This window comes from Scardinius erythrophthalmus, assembly GCF_964197995.2.
Source record: "Scardinius erythrophthalmus genome assembly, chromosome: 12".
In the NCBI taxonomy this organism is placed as follows: Eukaryota; Metazoa; Chordata; class Actinopteri; order Cypriniformes; family Leuciscidae; genus Scardinius; species Scardinius erythrophthalmus.
The window spans coordinates 36,178,431-36,198,065 of NC_138232.1; the positions used below are offsets into that span (position 1 = coordinate 36,178,431).

The following is a 19,635-nucleotide window of genomic DNA, read 5'->3' on the forward strand; positions in this document are numbered from 1 at the left end:
AAAAGTATTAAGAATTTAGACTTGAGTGAAAGTATGAAAAGGAGCACAAAAACAGATGGTCACATTACAGTAACTTAACAAAAACTGTGCAAAATAACCCGTTTAACCACTATTTTCTGAACATTAGATGTGAAATAGTTATAGTGTAATAATGCACACTAAATAGTTGTTTAAACCCTGATCACAGATAGCGTTTGAGTCAAGGTCTTACTTGCTTTGGGCCAAAATGCATGATGAATACAGAACTAATTACAATCCCGTTGAAATCTGTTTTATTGGCTGTTTTCGACAAAATTGTTGTAAACTTCACAGGAACGTTATTTTAGTTTAGTAAGACTCATGTGCATATTTTCAATACAATAATAAATCCATGTAAGGATGACCAGTGAAATACAGTGTGAACTCAGTACAAATGAAGTACAAATTCCCCAAATATATATATATACTTCCTTAAGTATAGTAAAGAAGCAAAATTACTCAAGTACACACATAGACAATGCAAGCCTACTTTTTGGTTGAAAGCATTACATTAGTAACATGTTTTGTAAAACAGAACTTTTTGATTTACATATCAAGTATGCCTACTCCAAACTACTTACAAATATAGTGAGGTACATTTTACAATTTTACATTTTCATGCAACTTGTTCAGTTTGCTTAGATGTACGCAGAAAAAGATAACCATGATAGAAAATAACAATCATTTTCTTAATATGTAAATACAATTACAAAAATCAATTGGCCTATGTCCAGAGAGATGTTCTGCCCATCTGTTTCTCCTGGATAAATCAAATGACCACCTTTTTTAGAAAATAGCTGTTTCTTTCATATCCATCGTCAGTTGTCCGCATCATGTAACCATCCTGTAAAAGCTGATGTCCAAGGTAGTTTGAATGGGTGCTGGAAGAGCTCAGGGCACTATTACTCTGGTAGATGTCCAGTACAGGGGCTCTGGCATGGCAACATGCTTTTGACATGTGGGACAGGTCTGCTTGCTCCACAGCCACTCCTCTATGCACTAAACCAGCAAAAGGGGCACAATATTCAGTTACATTCAGATGTCTGTACAGTGCTTTCAACAACATATACTAAAGCAGTTTTACAAAGGACAGTATCTCAATATCCAAGAGAACAAGCCACATGGGACAAGCCACATGGGACAAGCCACATTCTCCCCAACCAAAGATCGTTAGGGAGAATGAGGAAGAACTCTTAGGAGAAAACAATGGCTCACCAGCTACAGGAAGTTAAAATGTAGAACAGGTAGTAACTAATCTGAAATGTCCTGATTTCTGGGCCATTTATGTTAAAATACATAATAATAATAATAATACATTTCTGACGTTAAATTGGACCATTTATAATACCTAAGCCAGCTACCAGTTTATGAAGTCTGAACCTTTACCTCACTGTGGAAGCTGTGGGAACAGTGAAGCTCTCTGATACCTCCTCCTCCTTTGCGTAGGTTGTCATGACAGATCAGACACAAACTGTCCGCATCACTCTACAAAACAAACACCAGATTATATCAACCAACTGAATTTGTTTCACCCCACATTATATTTGAACAGCAATACAAAAATGCAATTCCATTTTACATTTTTTTGTGACCTGTCCATTTAATTAAAATGATAGTTCTTCCAAAAATAAAACAACTTTGGACCCCATTGACTTTTATTGGATGGACTAAAAACACGGAAACATCTATCTAAATATCGTCTTTTGTGTAAAAAATAATACATTTTTATCCAAGTTTGTTTTAGATAAAATAAACAATAGAATGTGAATGTGAATAAGAGAGGTGTAAAAAGTATTAAGAAAGTATTTTTTGTGGAATACTGAAATATTTATTATAAATGATTTATCTGTGCATCCCATTATGTTTTTGAAAATTCATGTCGCCTCATAATCTTTAACCAAAATAAGTTCCCCTCCCTTTCTATGCGACATCTCTTCACTTCTGTAATGATGTGATTACTGTCAAGAGGGCGGGACAACCTGTCACTCACATGACATCACAGTCAAGTCAAGTCATGTCACCTTCATTTATATAGCGCTTTTAACAATATAGATTGTTTCAAAGCAGCTTTATAGTGATATTAGGAAATTAAAGTAACAGAGATTGTTTTGGCTATATAGCATCTCTAGAATAAAGTTATTGTCCAGCTAAAGTTAGTTTTGATTGATTCACTTCCGTCGCAACTATCATTAGTTATTAACTAAGAGGCCGCTAACACGACACTGTTGTAACAGAAAACAGTTCTCTCTGCGCAAACTTTAAAAAATGCGAACCTGTGAGAACATGCATATTACGTGTTTAGTCTATAGGTATGCGCGTTTGAATATATATGTGCGCAGGCGTGTAGTCCTTCTTTACATACCAACCCTCAACAAACTACTTGTCTGACCTTAAAACCGGAACCGGAATTATCCCGACGTTTTATCTGTACAGAGGTAAAGGGAAGGCAAGGAGGCATTCACAGGGAAGAGACTAGTTGATTTTGATATTCTAGGTATTATCAACTGGCCGGAATTTTGAGATCGCAATAGACGTGAAGGACTAAGTCAAGTCAAGACAAGTTTATTTATATAGCGCTTTTCACAATACAGATTGTATCAAAGCAGCTTCACAGTATTAAATTAAAATAATACATCAATGTTTGTTTCTAGTGGAAAACGTCCACGTTTGGTAATGCTGATCAATAGTATTGTTGATTGATTAATTAAATTAAATATCCCCAAATATCCCCAACTGAGCAAGCCAAAGGCAACAGTGGCAAGGAACCGAAAAAACTCCATCAGGTGACCTAATAGAGAAAAAAAAAAAAAAAAACTTGGGAGAACCCAGGCTCAGTCGGGGGCCAGTTCTCCTCTGGCGTTTATAAACTAGAGGTCGGATTTAACTGTAAGATTAAAAGTATTATATGAATGCCTGGCTGACTATAATGCGTTAAGAGCTCGCTCAAGTACTGCAGAGCTAAACCATTTAGTGCTTTGTAAGTAATCAGCAATATTAAAAAATGTATATAATGTTTATTAGGGAGCCAATGCAGTGTTGACAGAACAGGGCTAATATGGTCATACTTCCTGGTTCTGGTAAGAACTCGAGCTGCAGCGTTTTGGACCAGCTGTAGTTTGTTTATTAAGCGTGCAGGGCAACCACCCATAATAGCATTACAATAATCTAGCCTTGATGTCATGAAAGCATTAACTAATTGTTCCGCGTTTGTCAATGAGAGCATATAACATAATTTATATATATTTTTAAGATGGAAAAATGCGGGTTTACAGATACTAGACATGTGACTTTCAAATGAAAGATTGGTATCAAAGAGCACATCCAGGTTCCTAACTGACGATGAAGACTTAACAGAGCAGCCATCAAGTGTTAGACAGTATTCTAGGTTATTACGTGAGGAAGTTTTTTGTCCAATAATTAGAATCTTTGTTTTTTCAGAATTTAGTAGTAGGAAATTACTAGTCATCCAATTTTTTATATCAGCTATGCATTCCGTTAATTTTGTGAATTGATAAGTTTCGTCAGGGCATGAAGAAATACGTGAAGAAGTAGGTCCTTTTTCGTTATCTACATGTATATTATCACCAACAATTAGGACTTTATCTGCAGCCAGTACTAACTGATAGAAAATCAATTAGCAAATTCTTTGATAAAGTCTGTATGGTGCCCTGGTGGCCTGTAGACAGTAGCCAGCACAAATCTCAAACGTGATTTATCATTTACACTAGATAGTGTTACATTAAGCACCAACACTTCAAAATAATTATATTTAAAACAAGACTTCTCAGTAATTCTGAAGATATTACTATAAATTACAGCAACACCTCCCTCTTTGCCTTTCAGACAAGGATCACGGTTATAACAGTAATCTTGAGGTGGACTCATTTAAAGTAATGCAATCGTCTGGTTTTAGCCAGGTTTCTGTCAAACACTAGCCTGGATGCCAGCCGAACTTAGCCCTGCCCATAACATTTGAGGTCGGGAAGTTCGTGCTGGACTTGATCCGTTGTGGAGCAACTATGCTCGAACCAGAGCTGTTCGGACAAATCAAATTGTCAGGGCGGGCTTTATATGATGATGGACAGATGATCAACAGTAACGTAAACATCCACGTCACCAAAGAGCGCTTGGGTTGAATTTGTTTACAACAAAGATGCCGCCATCGCGTCTGTTATAGAAGATATCGACAGCGCATTAATTTTAAAAGAGGAACAGAGAACCGCGATTAAGGCATTTGTCGATTGAAAAAATATTTTTGCAGTCCTTCCTACGGGATTCGGCGAAAGTTTAATTTATCATCTGGCCCCGATGGTAGCTAAGAAGATGGGGCGCAATGAAAACCCTGTGGTCATTGTGGTTTCTCCGTTGCTCTGATTGGTTGTAGGTCTATCCAATTGAGTGCAGAGGCATTTTCTTTCCTGGTTCGGTTGAAACATGCCCCATAATCACAGCCCAATGGAGACTCATATTCTGACTAGAATCTGAGTATGACGACGTCAGGCTAGTCAAACACAGCACATCTAGGTTATAATCTGTAATCATATAATTAACAATAAGTGCTTTTGAAGTAAGGGATCGAATATTCAGCAACTCAAGCTTTATCATTTGTTCATCCGTATTATCTGTTTTTTATTTGTTGAACATCAATTAAATTTTTACGCTTAAATGGGTTTAGGAGTTTTCTGTATGGCCTTAATTCGGGGAACAGACACAGTCTCTATATGATGATATCTAGGTGAAAGAGGCTCTATGTGATGGGATTTATCTGACCTCAGTGACGTGAGACAGCTAGCAGACAGTCGGTTTAGCCAGTCTGTCTGCTTCCTGACCTGAGCCCCAGTTCATGTTTGAGCTCTTAGACTATGTGCCATATTACTAGAGATAAGAGCAGCACCATCCCAGGAGGGATGAATACCATCTCTTTTCAACAGGTCAGGTTTGCCCCAAAATCTTTTCCAATTGTCTATAAATTGTATATTATTTTGCGGACACCACTTAGACAGCCAGCCTGCTACCAGTTTATGAAGTCTGGAAGACAGCCAGCCTGCACAGTCTACTAAGTATCTCATCACTCCTGCGAACAGGAAGGGGGCCAGAGCAAATTACTGTGCCTGACATCATACTTGCGAGTTCACACAACTCTTTAACGTGTGTGAAGTCGCACTCACAGCAATAGCAAACAACACCCATGCAATCAATTCCCAATGGACAAAATCAAGTCCCGCTCTACATTTTTTCTTGTTTGATTAGCCGTTTCACTCATATGTACATCATAACAGGGGAAAAAAAGACTATCAAATATTTTTTTCATGTCGACTTTAAAACTCAAAATATTCCACAAAATAACATACTTGAGTGAAAGAAAAAAAAAGTTAGAAAACAACAACCCTGTTGTGTAAAAAACGCGTTGTACATGCACTGATACAGCCTCAGATTTCTCTAGCCTTGCCAAAGCACTGTATCATGACAGAATACAATTATCTTATCTCATGTTCGTTTTATCTAAATGCCCCTGAGATTGAATAACCTTATTGTCAATCATTCACATCTTTACCAATTATAAAGCAAAATCATATAAATCACACCAACCAGAGACATGACATTGCGGCTCCTAAATCTGGCTTTTCTCTCCAGAGGCTCGTGCACCTCAGGGATGGTAGGGATGGCATGTGGGCGTCTTTCACATGTGCTGCCCTTGGTTTGCATTCCTGCCTCATTATTGCCAACATGGCTGGAGCGAGAGCACGGCCTGGCCTCACCACTCTGAAGCCGCTGGCTCAGGTGAGCTGGGCTTGGGGCCACGGTGGCAGAGTGCAGGCGGCTCAGATGCATCGCGTTCAGCTGAGCCTGAAAAATATGCAAAAATATGCATGCATAAAATAAAGGCACATACAGATTATTTTGCATTGCAATTTGTCCCTCTTTTCATTTTCAAAACTGTATGACTTGTTTCTTCTGTAGAACACAAAATGGAACACATAATGGAAGTCAGTGGGCTTCAATGGTGTTTGGTTCCCAATGTTCTTCAAAATATGTTTTTGTTTCCGTAGAAGAAATATATGCATACAGTTTTGCAACCACATGAGGGTAAGGAAATTATTATGTAATTTCCATTTTGGGGTGAACTATCCCTGTAATGGCAGCAGCATTGAGCTACAGAACTTCACAAGTTTGTGTAAAACCAGATGATCCATGTTATCCAGTATGTGAAAATGATCCAAAGAGCATTTTGTACAACGAGTTCACATGGAAGATAAGTGGAGAATTCCACATATTTCTTATTCATTTGAACTCAGTTTTGATGCAGATGCAGAGCAAAAAGAAAAACTAATGTTAGCCTGTTTGGAATATCTGATTCTTGACTACTGCTTTAATCAGTTTTGTCCAAACACTGGAAGGTAAATACAAGATAAACTCTTCTTAGAGTTTAGATTATGCAAAAGGTGTCCTGCTTTGATCTCTGATGTCACTAACCTGTAAATCAAAATGAAAATTTTGCATTTTCACAGCTGTGAGATGCACCTTTTGAATTGCAACCTGAATTATTTTTCTGTACAAAATGTGACATTTTAATGATGATTCATAATTGTATTGGGTCTTCATTCCTGTAAGGCAAATTGTGTAGATTTATGCAAACATAATGATTGCAAAAGCATCATTATTTAGCTGAAGAATAATTTAACAAATCACTGACGTTAAAATAATTAGTTTTAGCTTCAGACCTGTCAAATAAAAAAAAAGAGAAAAAATAAAAATGTAATTCAGTTGAATAGTTCATAAACTGTACATTAACACTGTAAACTTTTTAAACATATTTTTGCATAAACTTTTATATACATACATAATGGATGTAAGAATAAAAATAAGAGAATAAACAGAAAAAATATGAACATAAAATGGCAAATTTACTAAGGAGGGAAGAGAAATAAACTGCTTGTGGAAAAGCCCCTAACAAGCAAGTGTGGCTTTGAGTTACTATTTAAAAGTGTTAATTGAATCAACTGCTCGTGGGCTGGCTGTAAGACAAATCCACAGCTTGGCCCCATAGCTACTGGTGTCTTTCTACACACACACACACACACACACACACACACACACACACACACACACACAAACTTGTATTGTGTACTGACCGGGCATGGAAGTGAAGCTCTGCGACTGGCCATTGATCGACTTGGAATGGGGATATCCCAACTGCTCTTCCTCTCAGCTTCCGGCTCCACTTCCTCTTGTTCTTCTTCCCCCTTCTCCTCTACATCTTCCTGACCTTCATATCCTCCCTGCAATGTTGTAAAGATTTCATCCTCCTCTTCCTCGTTCTCCATGTTAAACAGCTGTATTTATCTCCAGTCCCTGAGACGAATACCTCCGAAAGAGAAACCGTGAGGGGCCGAAGCTGTGCGACTGGGTTCTGGACAGGCCTTGGATTGCTGATTAAGCCTCTGTAATAAGATCCCCTAGTTTTCTTATCCCATCTGTTTCCTCTGTGGCTCTAAGCCTCACAGAGACTACACAGCAACCGAATGCAGGCTCCTTTAACTCCTGAGTAATCTGTTTAGGAGGAAGGTGGGGACTTGAAAGAGGAGGGAGGGGATTCTCAAAGCTCTCTGGAGGCATTTTGCTCCAGATCTGTTTAGAATGTTCTAAATACTTTGTAGGGCTGTACGATATTTCGAAATTACAATATCTGAATAAGTGTGCGCACAGAAAGCTGCCTCTCGGACAGCGTGCGAACCCCAATTGAGTTCTGTTTAGCGGCTTGTTGCACTCGAACGGTCAAATACACACACAGTTATGTCAAAATGCCTGTCTTAGTGTCTTATTCTTGTAAACATACTCGGTTGTCTGAAGTGAAAGCAAACAATTATCGGATACTGTTTCTTACTTGAATGGTACTGTAAAATAGATCTAATGTACTATAAACCTACCTGAAAAACGTAAAGCACTTTTAATCTGTTTTATTATACCTGTCCTATTGTTTGTAATTTGCCTCTTTGTTCTTATTTTTAATTACAAAGATAAATTAAGATGACTAATGCTAAAACACTGCTGTTCATTTTCAGAAGTTGTAGTGAAGCTTTCTTTTCCCAAAAAGAATGTGAAAAATATATATTGGTCATATTATTTTCAGTTTTTCAATATATGTAAATATAATTTAAATTGTTTTGACACACTTTTAACACATTTTCGTACCTATTTAACAATATATCACATTTCCCCCTCATACTTTAAATACTGCATGTAGTGCACACTACTCCAATGCAATCGTGGAAGATTTTTTTTTTTATTAAAATGACACCCAGGTCTGTCTCTGCATGGTATAAAAATGATGCCCAAGAAACAAATTCTGATTTTGTCTTGGAATAGGTGAGACATTAATTTACAATAAATTTGGAAAGACTTTCTGAAAAGTTTCTCTGTGATAATTTTCAGATAAGAAAAAAAAAGCCCATGTTTTTATTTACCTCATACACTCTACACAAACAAACTGAGTGTGAAAGGCATCAGTGAACGGGATTATCACTTAAGATACTATAAATGTTAAGCACCTTAGAAAGTGCCATCACAGGCACCATCTAAAATTAGACCCCACAGATACATAGATGTAACCCACGTGGACTAAAAGCCAAACAGAGCGTCAACAATAGATGAAGTCATGACAAGGCATCGGATGTGACTAAAATTAAGCGTGACTCACTGGACTCATTACTCATTAGTAATGCTATATAATCTATTGAGCCACTTAGTCTTTGATTATAGAAATATGGCTTTTCCATTTGATCAAACATACAAGAAAAAGCAGGAAATACATTTAGTTCTTTGACATTTTTAAAGATTGATGTAACAATGAAATGGCAAGTAACATTTTGAAGCATGTATCTTCTAAACAAATAAGAACCTAAATATTGCCTCTAGATGGCAGCAATGCACTTTTTTTTTTTACCCTTCACAGTTTAGGGACTGTCATAAAAGACTGGAAAATTATTAAAATGTAAACATACAACACTATCATTATAATGTGCATAAAGATGATACATTTTATGTAATACACCGTTTTTATGTAACATTATTTATGGCATTTTTAAGGATCAAGTCTCTTTTAAGAATGTTTGATTGAGTCCAATAACCAGCTGGGAGAACTCATTGCTGAAAGCCCCCACAAAATCTGCACAGATGATGTTGAAACATGTTTTGCCTGAGCCTGGACACTGGTGCTTGACCCAGTTCAAAAGCAGACTATAAGAGCTCAGGGTCATGCTTTGCAATGACTGGCATGGATGAGAAACTATATACCTGGCATCCTCAGTTAGGTTCAGACCAGCAGCAAAAAACTTTTCTGAAAAAAAATAATAAAAAAATGTGGGTGCAAATTATTTAAGAAAAAACAACCTTTAACCAAAGATATTATCTTTCTTCCCTAATCATTTGGTGCAATTTGAACTCATTTCCTTATTGTGACTGACCTGGTCTCCCTTCCTCTTTTTTCTCCTCCAGGTAGGATACGACACGATTTGGATCTGATGTGTTTGCCCACCAATATTCACAGCCGGGCCACAGTTCCTCCTGTCCAGAAGCAGCTGAGTCATCATATGACAGAATCACCTGATAACTGTGATCCCAACACTCCTTTAGTGAGGGTGTGACCTGAAATAACACAAATAACAAGGGAATTACAGTGATTAAAAATCTGTTCATCGTATAAAGTGATCAAGTCTCTTCAGAAAATCTGGACTAAACCGCTCAATTCATATGAATTAGTTTTACGATCTCTTTATGAACTTTTTGAAGCGTCAAAGTGGTAGTTGCGTAGCTGTCTACGGAGGGACAGAAAGATCTCAAATTTCATCAGATGTTCCGAAGATGAACTTCGGAAGACAAACTTCTTTTGTCCTAAGACAAAAGAAATGTCTTACGGGTTTGGAACGACATGAGGGTGAGTAATTAATGACAGAATTTCCATTTTTGGGTGAACTATCCCTTTAAGATTCAATTATTAAAGTTGCAAATGTTGTACATTAAACATACTTACATGATTGGGACAAATTTTATTGTTAAAAGTGCTTATGAGGAATTGAATGAGATCTCTGTGTTGATCCAGGTTCATTCCATCAAAGGCAGAAAGTGCAATGATGACCACTTCCTTGGTGTGCTTGTCTAACCAGTAAGCAATATCTGAGAGCGCTTCCTGCAAATAACACAACCAGAACACAACCATATTCTCGACTGAACACTTATATACAGTTATTCTCGATTGAAATGAGGATTTAACATTCTTTTAAAATGATGATGTACCTTTACTGTGAGAAGAGAGTAGATCCCATGTGCAAAGTAGAAAACTTTATTAGGGTCTTTTATCTTATGAGCTATTCTTAGATCAAGAAACCGAATGCCTAAATCCAGCTGGTTAGAGATGCTGTTCTCCTGGATAAAACAAAGACACAAAAATGCTGGATATCATCAAATCCTGTCATAATTTACCCACATTTTCAATGTTCCAACCCTGCCATGACATTATCTTCTTCTGTGGAACACAAAAGGAGGCAGAGTTACAGTCACAGACTCTGTCACTATTTGTTGCAATGAAAGTGCATTAAAGGTGACTGAGGCTGTTGGTCATGATAACATTCTGCCTTTTGTGTTCCACTGAAGAAATAAATTCATACAATTTTGTATACAATTCATCATGTCATTCATACAGTTCATCATGTCTGTTACTACCTGTGCTGTTGCCCATTTGATTATACAGGGCCGAACGATACATGGAAATAATGTGTCTAACACATGCAGCACCTTCGGCTCAGACTCTAGTACTGAGGACTGCTGATCTAAACAGTAAGTCATGGTGTCATGACTTCCTGGAAAAATAGTAAACAGATGTTGGCCATTGTTAAATAGTCAATCAAATTGTAAATAATCAATCAAAAAGACCATCAATTAATTGTAAAAAAGAATTTAAAAAACACATTTACCGGGTATGGCGATATTCCACAGCGGGGTGTCCCAAAAACTCGAGGGCATCCCGGACATCCAGTCCGAACAGCAGCTGGAGATGCATATTTCTTCATTCTCCATTTCTTACGTTTTTAAAGTATGAACAGTAATCCCTTAAAACACGTGTATTACTGTACATTCACAGTATCGACCAACCTCTATACTGCACGACGGACGTTGAAAAAAAAAAAACACATTGTTTCCGCTTTTTTCTCTGTCATGTGAAGTCAGACAGAAACACCTTGATAGATAATGAACGGAATTCCATTTAGTGTTTGACGTGATCATTATTTGTGAGGTATGAATTTGTGCTCGGAGGAAGTGTAAAGATTTTCCATAGTCATCTCGTGACATATTTTCTCGAATCTGATTAGGAATGACAACAATGTTAGGGACCATCTGAAAGTGTACTGTATTTCGTTTTGTTGAAGAGACCCAACACAACACTGGCAAACACATGTAGATTTTTTTATTTTGTTTTATTTTTTAAAAGATGTTTGTCGTTCAAAAGTTGACAAAGATTTACAAGGTAACCAACCATAGATTTCCATATAAGCTGTAGCCTACCATTATAAACACATAAGCACATAAACCCAGCTAATAGAGCATTCTCCGAATTTTGGCAAACATTCTGACTTGTTTCTCTGAAATGTATGTTCTTCCAGTAATTTTAATTGAATGTTCGTTATCTGTTCTTTAATAATGTTCTCAAAACGCACAAAAATACATTGTTCATGGAACTTCTTTTTTAATTAAACATTTTAGTTGAACGTTTAACCTAGGCCTACTATGATAGTTTCAGAATGTTAGTAGAACAGTAACGTTCCCATAAGGTTTTCAAACTGATAAAATCTTTCCTTGCCGTTCGTATAACCTTTTTTAAAACACTTCATTAACTGGACATTTTGAATGTTCAGAGAACATTCAGAAATAATGTTTTCATAACTTAATTGGAAGTGGGATAGTAGAATGTTCTTAGAACCTATTTTTGTTAGATAGGAAGATTCTGATTCTTATCCTGTTTGAAGGAGATACCATGTTGACTCCAAAGATCTTCTCATGACCCATTGTTGAGCTGAATGATATCCTGAGCAATGCTATTCTTCACCCCAACAAAACATCCAGCAATGATGTCAATGCTTTACTTGTCAGAGCCAGAGGGTAGGCTGTCATGGTCTTCTCCTTCAAAGACTTTGTGAAGTAAAGGAGCATATCATTCCCATTAAAAGTCAGGTTGAGACAAGAAACAAACAGTCCCTCTATGGATCAAAAAGACACATTATGAGTAACACTCAAAAAGTGCTAAATTCACATTTTATGAGTTTATGAGAACTGTGAACGATGGTTGTCATGACACATCAGAGGATATGTACCACTTGAGGCTTAGGACAGAGGGTATATTCCATTAAGTCTGTTGAATTTGATTAGCAAACAAACTCAATTATGTTCTTGTTCAGGGGAATTAAATAAAAGTGAATATTCAAAAGAAACTTGATCCATAAATGAAAACAGATCTGCATCTGTTCTTTATTGTTTGTCTACTGTATGTAAATTACTGTATATTAGTCACTGGTAGAGTAAAGGGATGATGAGAAAAATATTTTTTTTTCCACATATTTTACATTGTTCCAGTCTGTCAATAATGCTCTGTCTAGTTCCTGTATCCATGAAGCTCCTCAATCCGAAAAGCGCAATGCGCTCTGATTGGTTGGCTGGACCAGTGTGTTGTGATTGATCACCTGCTTCGAGTGTGTTATGGAAATGTCAAGCCCCTTACCATTACAGCAAGTTTCAAACACTGACATATATATATATCAGTGGTTTCAACACACTACTAGAGATATTGTGATTTTTGCGTTCCCGGCAGAAAACCCAACTTCAATTGTTCAGAATATAAGAGAATAACTCTCTTTGGAGTGGACTTAGTGCTTTGCTTTTTTTTTTTTACCCTTTTCATGCTCAAACAGCAGTTGGAAATGTAAAAAAGCATAAAGTCCTCTTTAAACTCTTGAAAATAAATAAATAAATAAACTAGAATTTCAGAGATCATTTGACTGTATTTGAAATTTTTTTCTTATTTCAGGTTATTCACAAATACAGCAAAACAAACTAAACAAATGATCTATTCAACCTTTGCACCAAAACCTGTAGGTTTACTTAGTATTCTAAGTTTAAAGTCAAACATGAATTTGACCCTATTCATTCTCTTAAAGAGAAGGTTCACCAAAAAAAAAATTAATATCCTGTCATAATTTTCTCACCTTCAAGTTGTTCCAAACCTGCATGAGTTTCTTTCTTCTGTTGAACATAAAAGTATAGTACACCATAGTATTTTTTTTCACTCTATACAAGTCAATCAATGGAACCCATCAACTGTTTGTCCATCAACATTCTTCAAAATATCTTATTTTATGTTCAACAGAAGTAAGAAACACATACAGGTTTGGAACAACTTGAGGGTGAGGAAATGATGACAGAATTTTCAGTTTTGGGTGAACTATCCCTTTAATGCATGGTCTGAAATGATTTTTAAGCTGGCATCATGAATGTCTTCCTTTTCAGCCTCTTCCCTCCAACCACCATTCTGGCATATAACAGCTACTTTTTCCAATTCAATCAATTCCCAGTGGATAAAATAAAGTCCTGCCCTATGTTTTCCCTCCACTGAATACAGTTGTACTCTGAAATATAGATTATGAACATAAAATAGGTTGTGAATGGTGTGTCATTGTGACATTTAAGATCATTTAAAAATGTTAATTATGTTATCACAATTACATCATTTTTAAAGTCATACTTGTTTGGCTAAATTGAGTAACTCCCTTCAGCAGCACAGCTAAACAAGCATTCATTTTATAGTTATTATACATTACAAGCATCAAGTAAAATTACCTAAAAAATTCATTACTTGCAATCTTTTCCTAAACCTTGCACAAAGTCACAGATTGCTCTTGTTGTAGTTAATGTAAACGATTAAAACAATCCAGTTTAGACAAACTGCTTTAAGGGGCCATTCACACAGAACATGTTTTTGCAGTTAAAAACACGAGATGCAGGTCAGTTGAAAAAAAAAATGTATACAGATTTTTTTTACTTGAGCATAGAGTTTTTAGAACGCTGTGTCATATGTGAGACACTGCAAGAGACATGAACGCAATGGTTAAACGCGTTTGTCTACAGTGCATGTTTTCATTGAAAAACAATGCAAAAACACATTCTGTGTGAATGGACCCTAAATCAACTGAAATGAGTTAAGATTTTCTAATATTATATAAAGTTATATCACTTATATCACAAAGTAGTATAGTGACAGCAAAATTATCATGTTTTCATTAACATCCCTTTTTCCTTTGATTTCATCCAGTGTATGAATATGGTGGGATGCCCTTCACTCCTAAACCAGACACCTGGAGTAAGAATAAAGAACATAATGTGTCATTATGTGTCAGAGGTGATATCATGCAACTTTAAGCATGATATGAAATGAGAAGTCTACCTTAAAAGTGCAGCCGGCCTCAGGATGCTTGGCTAGTGAATCTGAATCCATGCCTGTATACGCTGAGGTGACGTAGAGATCACTGTAGTCTTTCCCTCCAAAACAGCATGAGGTGGTTTTCTCAGCGGGTAGTTTCACTGTCTGCAGCCGTGTGCCTGAGAGAGGAAGTTCATTAAATACTGAAAGCCTAGACTTCCCCAGAACATGTACAACTGTTCTTTGTTTTTCATTTAGATGTTCTATGTAAGGGTTAATGCCCGACGAGGTGTCCATTGTCAGGTATTTATGGACGACGGCGAGGCGTGAACCGTCCGATCCGCAGCGGAGGTACATAATACCTGACAATGGACACCTCGAAGGGCATTATACCATGGTCACTTGCCAAATAACAAATTTTTAAAACATTAGTTTATATTTTAATTAGTTTTACAATCGAAATCTAAAGTTTTTACAAACAATAACTTGGTTTCCCTGGTTACGCCTGACGGTTTATTTACACCTGCGGTTTATGGACACCCTGCAGCCAATCAGAATCAAGTATTCACCCAGACCATGGTATAATTATATTTAATTGACTGTTAGTCATTTGCAAGATCTTGATAGTGTACACTAGTCTTTAGTGAGTATAGAGATGGTCAGTCCTAAACACCAAGCTGACGTCAAAGAACTAGTGCTCAGGTAGGATGACGTAAAATTATAACAGCCTTCCATCTGTACCGTCTTGACTCACTTTCATCACTTTCGCTTTTACTCATTCGCAAAGCTGAACAGCCAATCAGAGTACAGACTCTTCTCTCACTCAATCGACCCAAAAAACCCAGACGGCATCCGACTAGAGCCAATGGTATGGAACACAACCAAAAAACGAAACCAACTGAGGCTCAAAAACAGCCTGACGTCCGACCCGTCAGCTTGGGGTGTACCGGCCTTAAAAAAAATTGTGAGTCTCTTTTTAGTCATAATCCTAACTTTTATTATTTATGAGATGGCAAAATTATGGTGTTTGCACCTGATTTTATGGCAATTAAATTGTTTTAAACAAAAATGTTTCTCTTATGCCTATCAAGGTTGTATTTATTTGATCAAAAATACAGTAAAAATATGTGATATTTTTTACAATTTATTACTGCTTTCTATTTTAATATATTTTATAATGTAATTTGTTCCTGGGAGGGTAAATCTGAATTTTCAGTAGACGCTCAAGTAACATTTATTATTCGTATCAATGTTTTTTTTTTATTATCAAATATTTTTGTGGAAACCATGATACATTTTAAGGATTCTTTTATGAATCGAAAGTTCAAAAGAACAGCATTTATTTAAAATAGAAATGTTTTGTAAAATTATAAATGTCTTTACTGTCACTTTTGATCAATTTAATGTGTACTTTCTGAATAAAATCACATTATACTTAAACTTTTGAACTGTAGTGTATATTTGTTATTTTGTCAGGTGTATGTCTTTGAATATGAGAATCTTTCTGTCATGAACGTCAGTTTGATGGCAAATTATGGAAGCAACAGTGTGCAGGCCTTGTGCATCTTCCCTTAGGAATTTCCTATTGGGTTTATGGGCTAATTTATGAGAAATTAAGGTTAACATGCTTGAAGAGACTTTCACATTTTGATCTACAACAAAAACATAACAGTCACACCTCAAATGTGAATTTTGAACAAATTACACATTTTACCATTTGTTTTTAAATTATTGTTTTGCCTGGGCTATATGATACTTATAGAAGCATTTAATACACTTTTACAAACTCACACACCTGTTTGTGGGTCGATACGCAGCACTCTTCCTCCATCGAAGCAGGCAACCCACAGTTTGCCCTCTGTGTCTATGCTCATCCCGTCTGGTATGCCTTCATCTTTCTCCATCTTGTAAACCATCCTGCGGTTAGCTTAAACACAAATGAATAAAATACAGATTTTACAAAACCACAAAACTCAATTTGTTTTTTTTACATCAAGACCACCATCCAATGAAAAACAAACTCACACAGCCCTCCGGTCTGGATGTCGTAATCGAAGGCCTCCACCTTGAACGCCAGACTGTCGATGTAATAGAAGATGCGGTGATCCAGTGACCAGTCCAAACCATTTGAGATGTGCACTTGGTCAAAATGCTGGACAACAGAGTGGTCAGGATGGAGGGTGTACAGCGCCGCATCCATCACATCAGGCTTCATGTCCAAACACATGGTACCTGGACACAGTAAAGGAGAAGTGGGAATGGCACAGTCCAAATGGGATTAATTCAACTGGCTTATTTTCTTTACAGAATTAAAGAGATGGTCATCATTTATTTATCCTCATGTTGTTGCAAACCTGTGTGCATTTCTTCCTTCTGCTGAATACAAAAGAAGATATCCTGTTGAATTCCTATTGACTTCCATTTTATTTTTTGTCCATACAATGGAAGTCAGTGGGAATGGAAAAGGTTTATGCCAGGTTTAGACTACACATTATTTTTATCTGTTACGATAGTCAGTGTCAGATTAAGCGATTTTGACTCCTAAATTCTTGTCATGGGCAAGAAACATGTCAGAGTCACAGTGCTTTCCAACCAATCATCGCTTGCCGTCTTTAGCGACGTACGTGATGTCATCGATAAGGCGGAACTAGCCATTGACCTCTGGAAACAAGAGCATGAACAAACAATGGTTGCACTAGCCTAATGCTAATTCCAGTATCCTCCATTGCATAATTCCACATAGCAGCACCAAGACCATCGTCTCTCTTTCGGTTCGCCATGTTTGAAAGCTGTGTGTGGAAAAGCTTCTGAACTCCTATTGGTCAATGTCACAGATGCAACGGAACTCGTCGTGAAGGAGCGAAAAAAAAAATTAAACATGCTTGTCTTTCTGTCCTGATATTGTGACACGTCAGTTGTCGTCCACTATGACACACCATACAAGATAAAACGACTTGCGACACCCATTGTCGTTTACGACTCACCACGACACCATATGTCAAACGGGTTGTGCCAAAATCGGGCTGATATTGCGTAGTCTGAACCTGGCATTACTTAGCAACATTCTTCAAAACATTTCTTTCTTCTTCTGTGTTCAGCAGATGAAAGAAACGCATACAGGTTTGGAACGACACGAGGGTAAGTAAATGATGACAATTTTCATTTTTGGTTAGACTATCCCTTTAAATTCTATCAGAAACTATTTAATCATTAGCTTCTGTAAGTTACGCTGAAAACGTACAATGCAGAACTACTACTGTCACAAAATAATGTTAATTTCTGCAATACCTGCAAAAAACCTGCCAGCTGGATCTACTTTTCCATCATTGAAGCGGGTGTTTGGTTTTTCCTTGTCGTTGACATGGGCAACAGCTGTAATTGAACGCTTTACCCAGTCAACAAAGGCAAACCGAGTTCCCTCCGCGATGACGTAACCACCCGCCTGCCGTGGAACCACAGAGCCTACAGGTTTCTCTGTGCAGAGAGAAGATATGGCATTAGAGTATAAACTACAATAACATAAATACAACTAATCCCACTTGAACCAATGTCTAATGCATCTTTGAAGAAAATGCAAGCCGAAAACATTGAATACATTACTTTTAAAGTGGCAACTGAGGTATAAATTTGGTTGCATATTCATCAAGTTCATTGAAAGCCCACACTGAACTTGTCTTCAGGCTTACCTGTGGCAATACTCTCTATTTGACGGGTCAGAGAGTTCCACCGGCTGACCCTTTGACCCGTAATATCAACATACAACAAAGAGGAGTCCTTCTCCTCCCAGACTGGGCTCTCACCGATTTCAGTCTTTTCTTTGATAACACATTCGACTTTTATAGACGACATGACCTAAAGCACAAAAGTATAGTTCATTTATGATGTCCTGAAACAACCTTTACCTTAGACACTGCTTAATTCAGCAAACATCAAGGAAAACAAAGTTCAGTACAATAAGCCACATGCCAAATAATAAACTAAACTATTTTCAGCAGTAAACTCTCACTTTTAGCACACACTCCAGATGTCCATGTAAATATAACTTTATCAGCCATTATAAAAGTAAATGCTATGACATTATTACAAGTCATTACTTAAAATACATAAAAAAAATAGATATTAATCAAACTCTCATGATATTCATCTTGTGTTCATGAACTTCTGATCTGTACTGTAGAAGATGACGTGTTAAATTTCTGCGCCACTATTGGCACCAAATGGAATTGCAATAATGAACTGTTGTCAAACCGGTTTCCCCAGAACACTGCCCTCGTCTGCCATTGGTCGAGCAAACATGTAGTCCCGCCCCAAACCCCACGCCATTGGTTGAGCCAAACAAGCGCTGATGAAACTGACAGCGCCATACTACCACTACTATTTAGAATTATAGAATTGTTTGTTAATCACTTATTAATAATACACATTGTGAACATTTAGTATTAAAAAAACAGCCTACATTTAATATGGATCACCAACACAGAACCTCAATAAATTCAATCATGAGCTTTAAATAAATGTGTAACAAGTATGTTGCAGTGTTAACTAGCTGTAGTTGTCCATAATCATATCGATCATTCATTTGACACTTATTAACGAAATAATTACTGTTAAATGAAAATGTGAAAAGCAGCATGCATGCATTTATCCATATGCAAGTTACAAATTAATTGCTCAATCACAATTTGTCGTTGTGTAACACGCTCGTGTCTACAAACGAACTGTCAAAATACTGGAAACGCACTAGAAACTAATTCTCTTATCATAAAACTGATTTTTAAAACAAAATAAGGCTGCGTGCATGGTAAACATACGACATTTGAAAGACAGACGCCGCCACAATGTTTCTTTTGTAACGTTAGATATAGTGAAACATCAACAAAACAATCAGAACTGGAGAAATCAGCACATTTTGTGGAAGAGCTGAACTACAAAACCACGTGATAAAAAAGTCATGCGACTCTGTCAAAACCGGGTGTGTTATTAGACATCACCTTGCCTGCAAACTAAGACTTTAGTGTTGTCGTACCTCTTTAACTTATATCCTCTCTTCCTCTCTGATGGGTGTTCTTGCAGTAGTTTCTCACTTTGCAAGATTTCCGCATGTATGGAAGAGTGAGTGAAAGAGAGCGTCCTCTGCGGTCACACTTATAAAT

The 19,635-nt window shown here is 36.9% G+C and overlaps 3 protein-coding genes across 4 annotated transcripts; all 3 read right to left on the reverse strand.

Moving 5' to 3' along the window:
- Nucleotides 1-251: 251 nt before the first annotated feature.
- LOC308700262 (E3 ubiquitin-protein ligase DZIP3) lies at nt 252-8,268 on the reverse strand. The gene is made up of 4 exons (XM_081381823.1): nt 7,152-8,268; nt 5,608-5,865; nt 1,405-1,503; nt 252-1,017 (listed from the first exon to the last, which is right to left on the reverse strand). Exons 1-4 carry the CDS (start codon nt 7,341-7,343, stop codon nt 910-912), a joined length of 657 nt encoding a protein of 218 aa, XP_081237949.1. The 5' UTR covers nt 7,344-8,268; the 3' UTR covers nt 252-909.
- A 12-nt stretch (nt 8,269-8,280) lies between these two features.
- On the reverse strand, nt 8,281-11,407 carry LOC308700263 (PI-PLC X domain-containing protein 1). Of its 2 annotated transcripts, none has more exons than XM_081381824.1 (6): nt 10,989-11,407; nt 10,738-10,874; nt 10,312-10,440; nt 10,049-10,204; nt 9,483-9,663; nt 8,281-9,355 (listed from the first exon to the last, which is right to left on the reverse strand). In XM_081381824.1, the coding sequence occupies exons 1-6, from the start codon at nt 11,089-11,091 to the stop codon at nt 9,108-9,110; spliced, it is 954 nt and encodes a 317-aa protein (XP_081237950.1). In that variant the 5' UTR covers nt 11,092-11,407; the 3' UTR covers nt 8,281-9,107. The 2 variants fall into 2 exon arrangements, with proteins under 2 accessions (XP_081237950.1, XP_081237951.1); XM_081381825.1 differs by having other exon boundaries at nt 10,738-10,870; nt 10,989-11,212.
- Nucleotides 11,408-12,506: 1,099 nt separating this feature from the next.
- rgn (regucalcin) lies at nt 12,507-19,623 on the reverse strand. The gene is made up of 7 exons (XM_081381826.1): nt 19,509-19,623; nt 18,169-18,334; nt 17,771-17,956; nt 16,508-16,714; nt 16,278-16,409; nt 14,507-14,661; nt 12,507-14,417 (listed from the first exon to the last, which is right to left on the reverse strand). Exons 2-7 carry the CDS (start codon nt 18,329-18,331, stop codon nt 14,367-14,369), a joined length of 894 nt encoding a protein of 297 aa, XP_081237952.1. The 5' UTR covers nt 18,332-18,334; nt 19,509-19,623; the 3' UTR covers nt 12,507-14,366.
- Between the last annotated feature and the right edge of the window lie 12 nt (nt 19,624-19,635).

Coding starts and splice junctions, on each gene's coding strand:
- LOC308700262 (XM_081381823.1), bottom strand. CDS start 7,343: ATGGAGAACGAGGAAGAGGAGGATGAAATCTTTACAACATTGCAGGGA. Junction 1,504..5,607: donor GCCGCAATGTCATGTCTCTG/GTTGGTGTGATT, acceptor TTTGTTTTGTAG/AGTGATGCGGACAGTTTGTG. Junction 1,018..1,404: donor CCCACAGCTTCCACAGTGAG/GTAAAGGTTCAG, acceptor TTGCTGGTTTAG/TGCATAGAGGAGTGGCTGTG.
- LOC308700263 (XM_081381824.1), bottom strand. CDS start 11,091: ATGGAGAATGAAGAAATATGCATCTCCAGCTGCTGTTCGGACTGGATG. Junction 10,441..10,737: donor TCAAATGGGCAACAGCACAG/GTAGTAACAGAC, acceptor TGTTTTATCCAG/GAGAACAGCATCTCTAACCA. Junction 9,356..9,482: donor AAAAGAGGAAGGGAGACCAG/GTCAGTCACAAT, acceptor ATTTTTTTTCAG/AAAAGTTTTTTGCTGCTGGT.
- rgn (XM_081381826.1), bottom strand. CDS start 18,331: ATGTCGTCTATAAAAGTCGAATGTGTTATCAAAGAAAAGACTGAAATC. Junction 17,957..18,168: donor AATAGAGAGTATTGCCACAG/GTAAGCCTGAAG, acceptor CTCTCTGCACAG/AGAAACCTGTAGGCTCTGTG. Junction 16,410..16,507: donor CATCCAGACCGGAGGGCTGT/GTGAGTTTGTTT, acceptor TTTGTGTTTAAG/CTAACCGCAGGATGGTTTAC.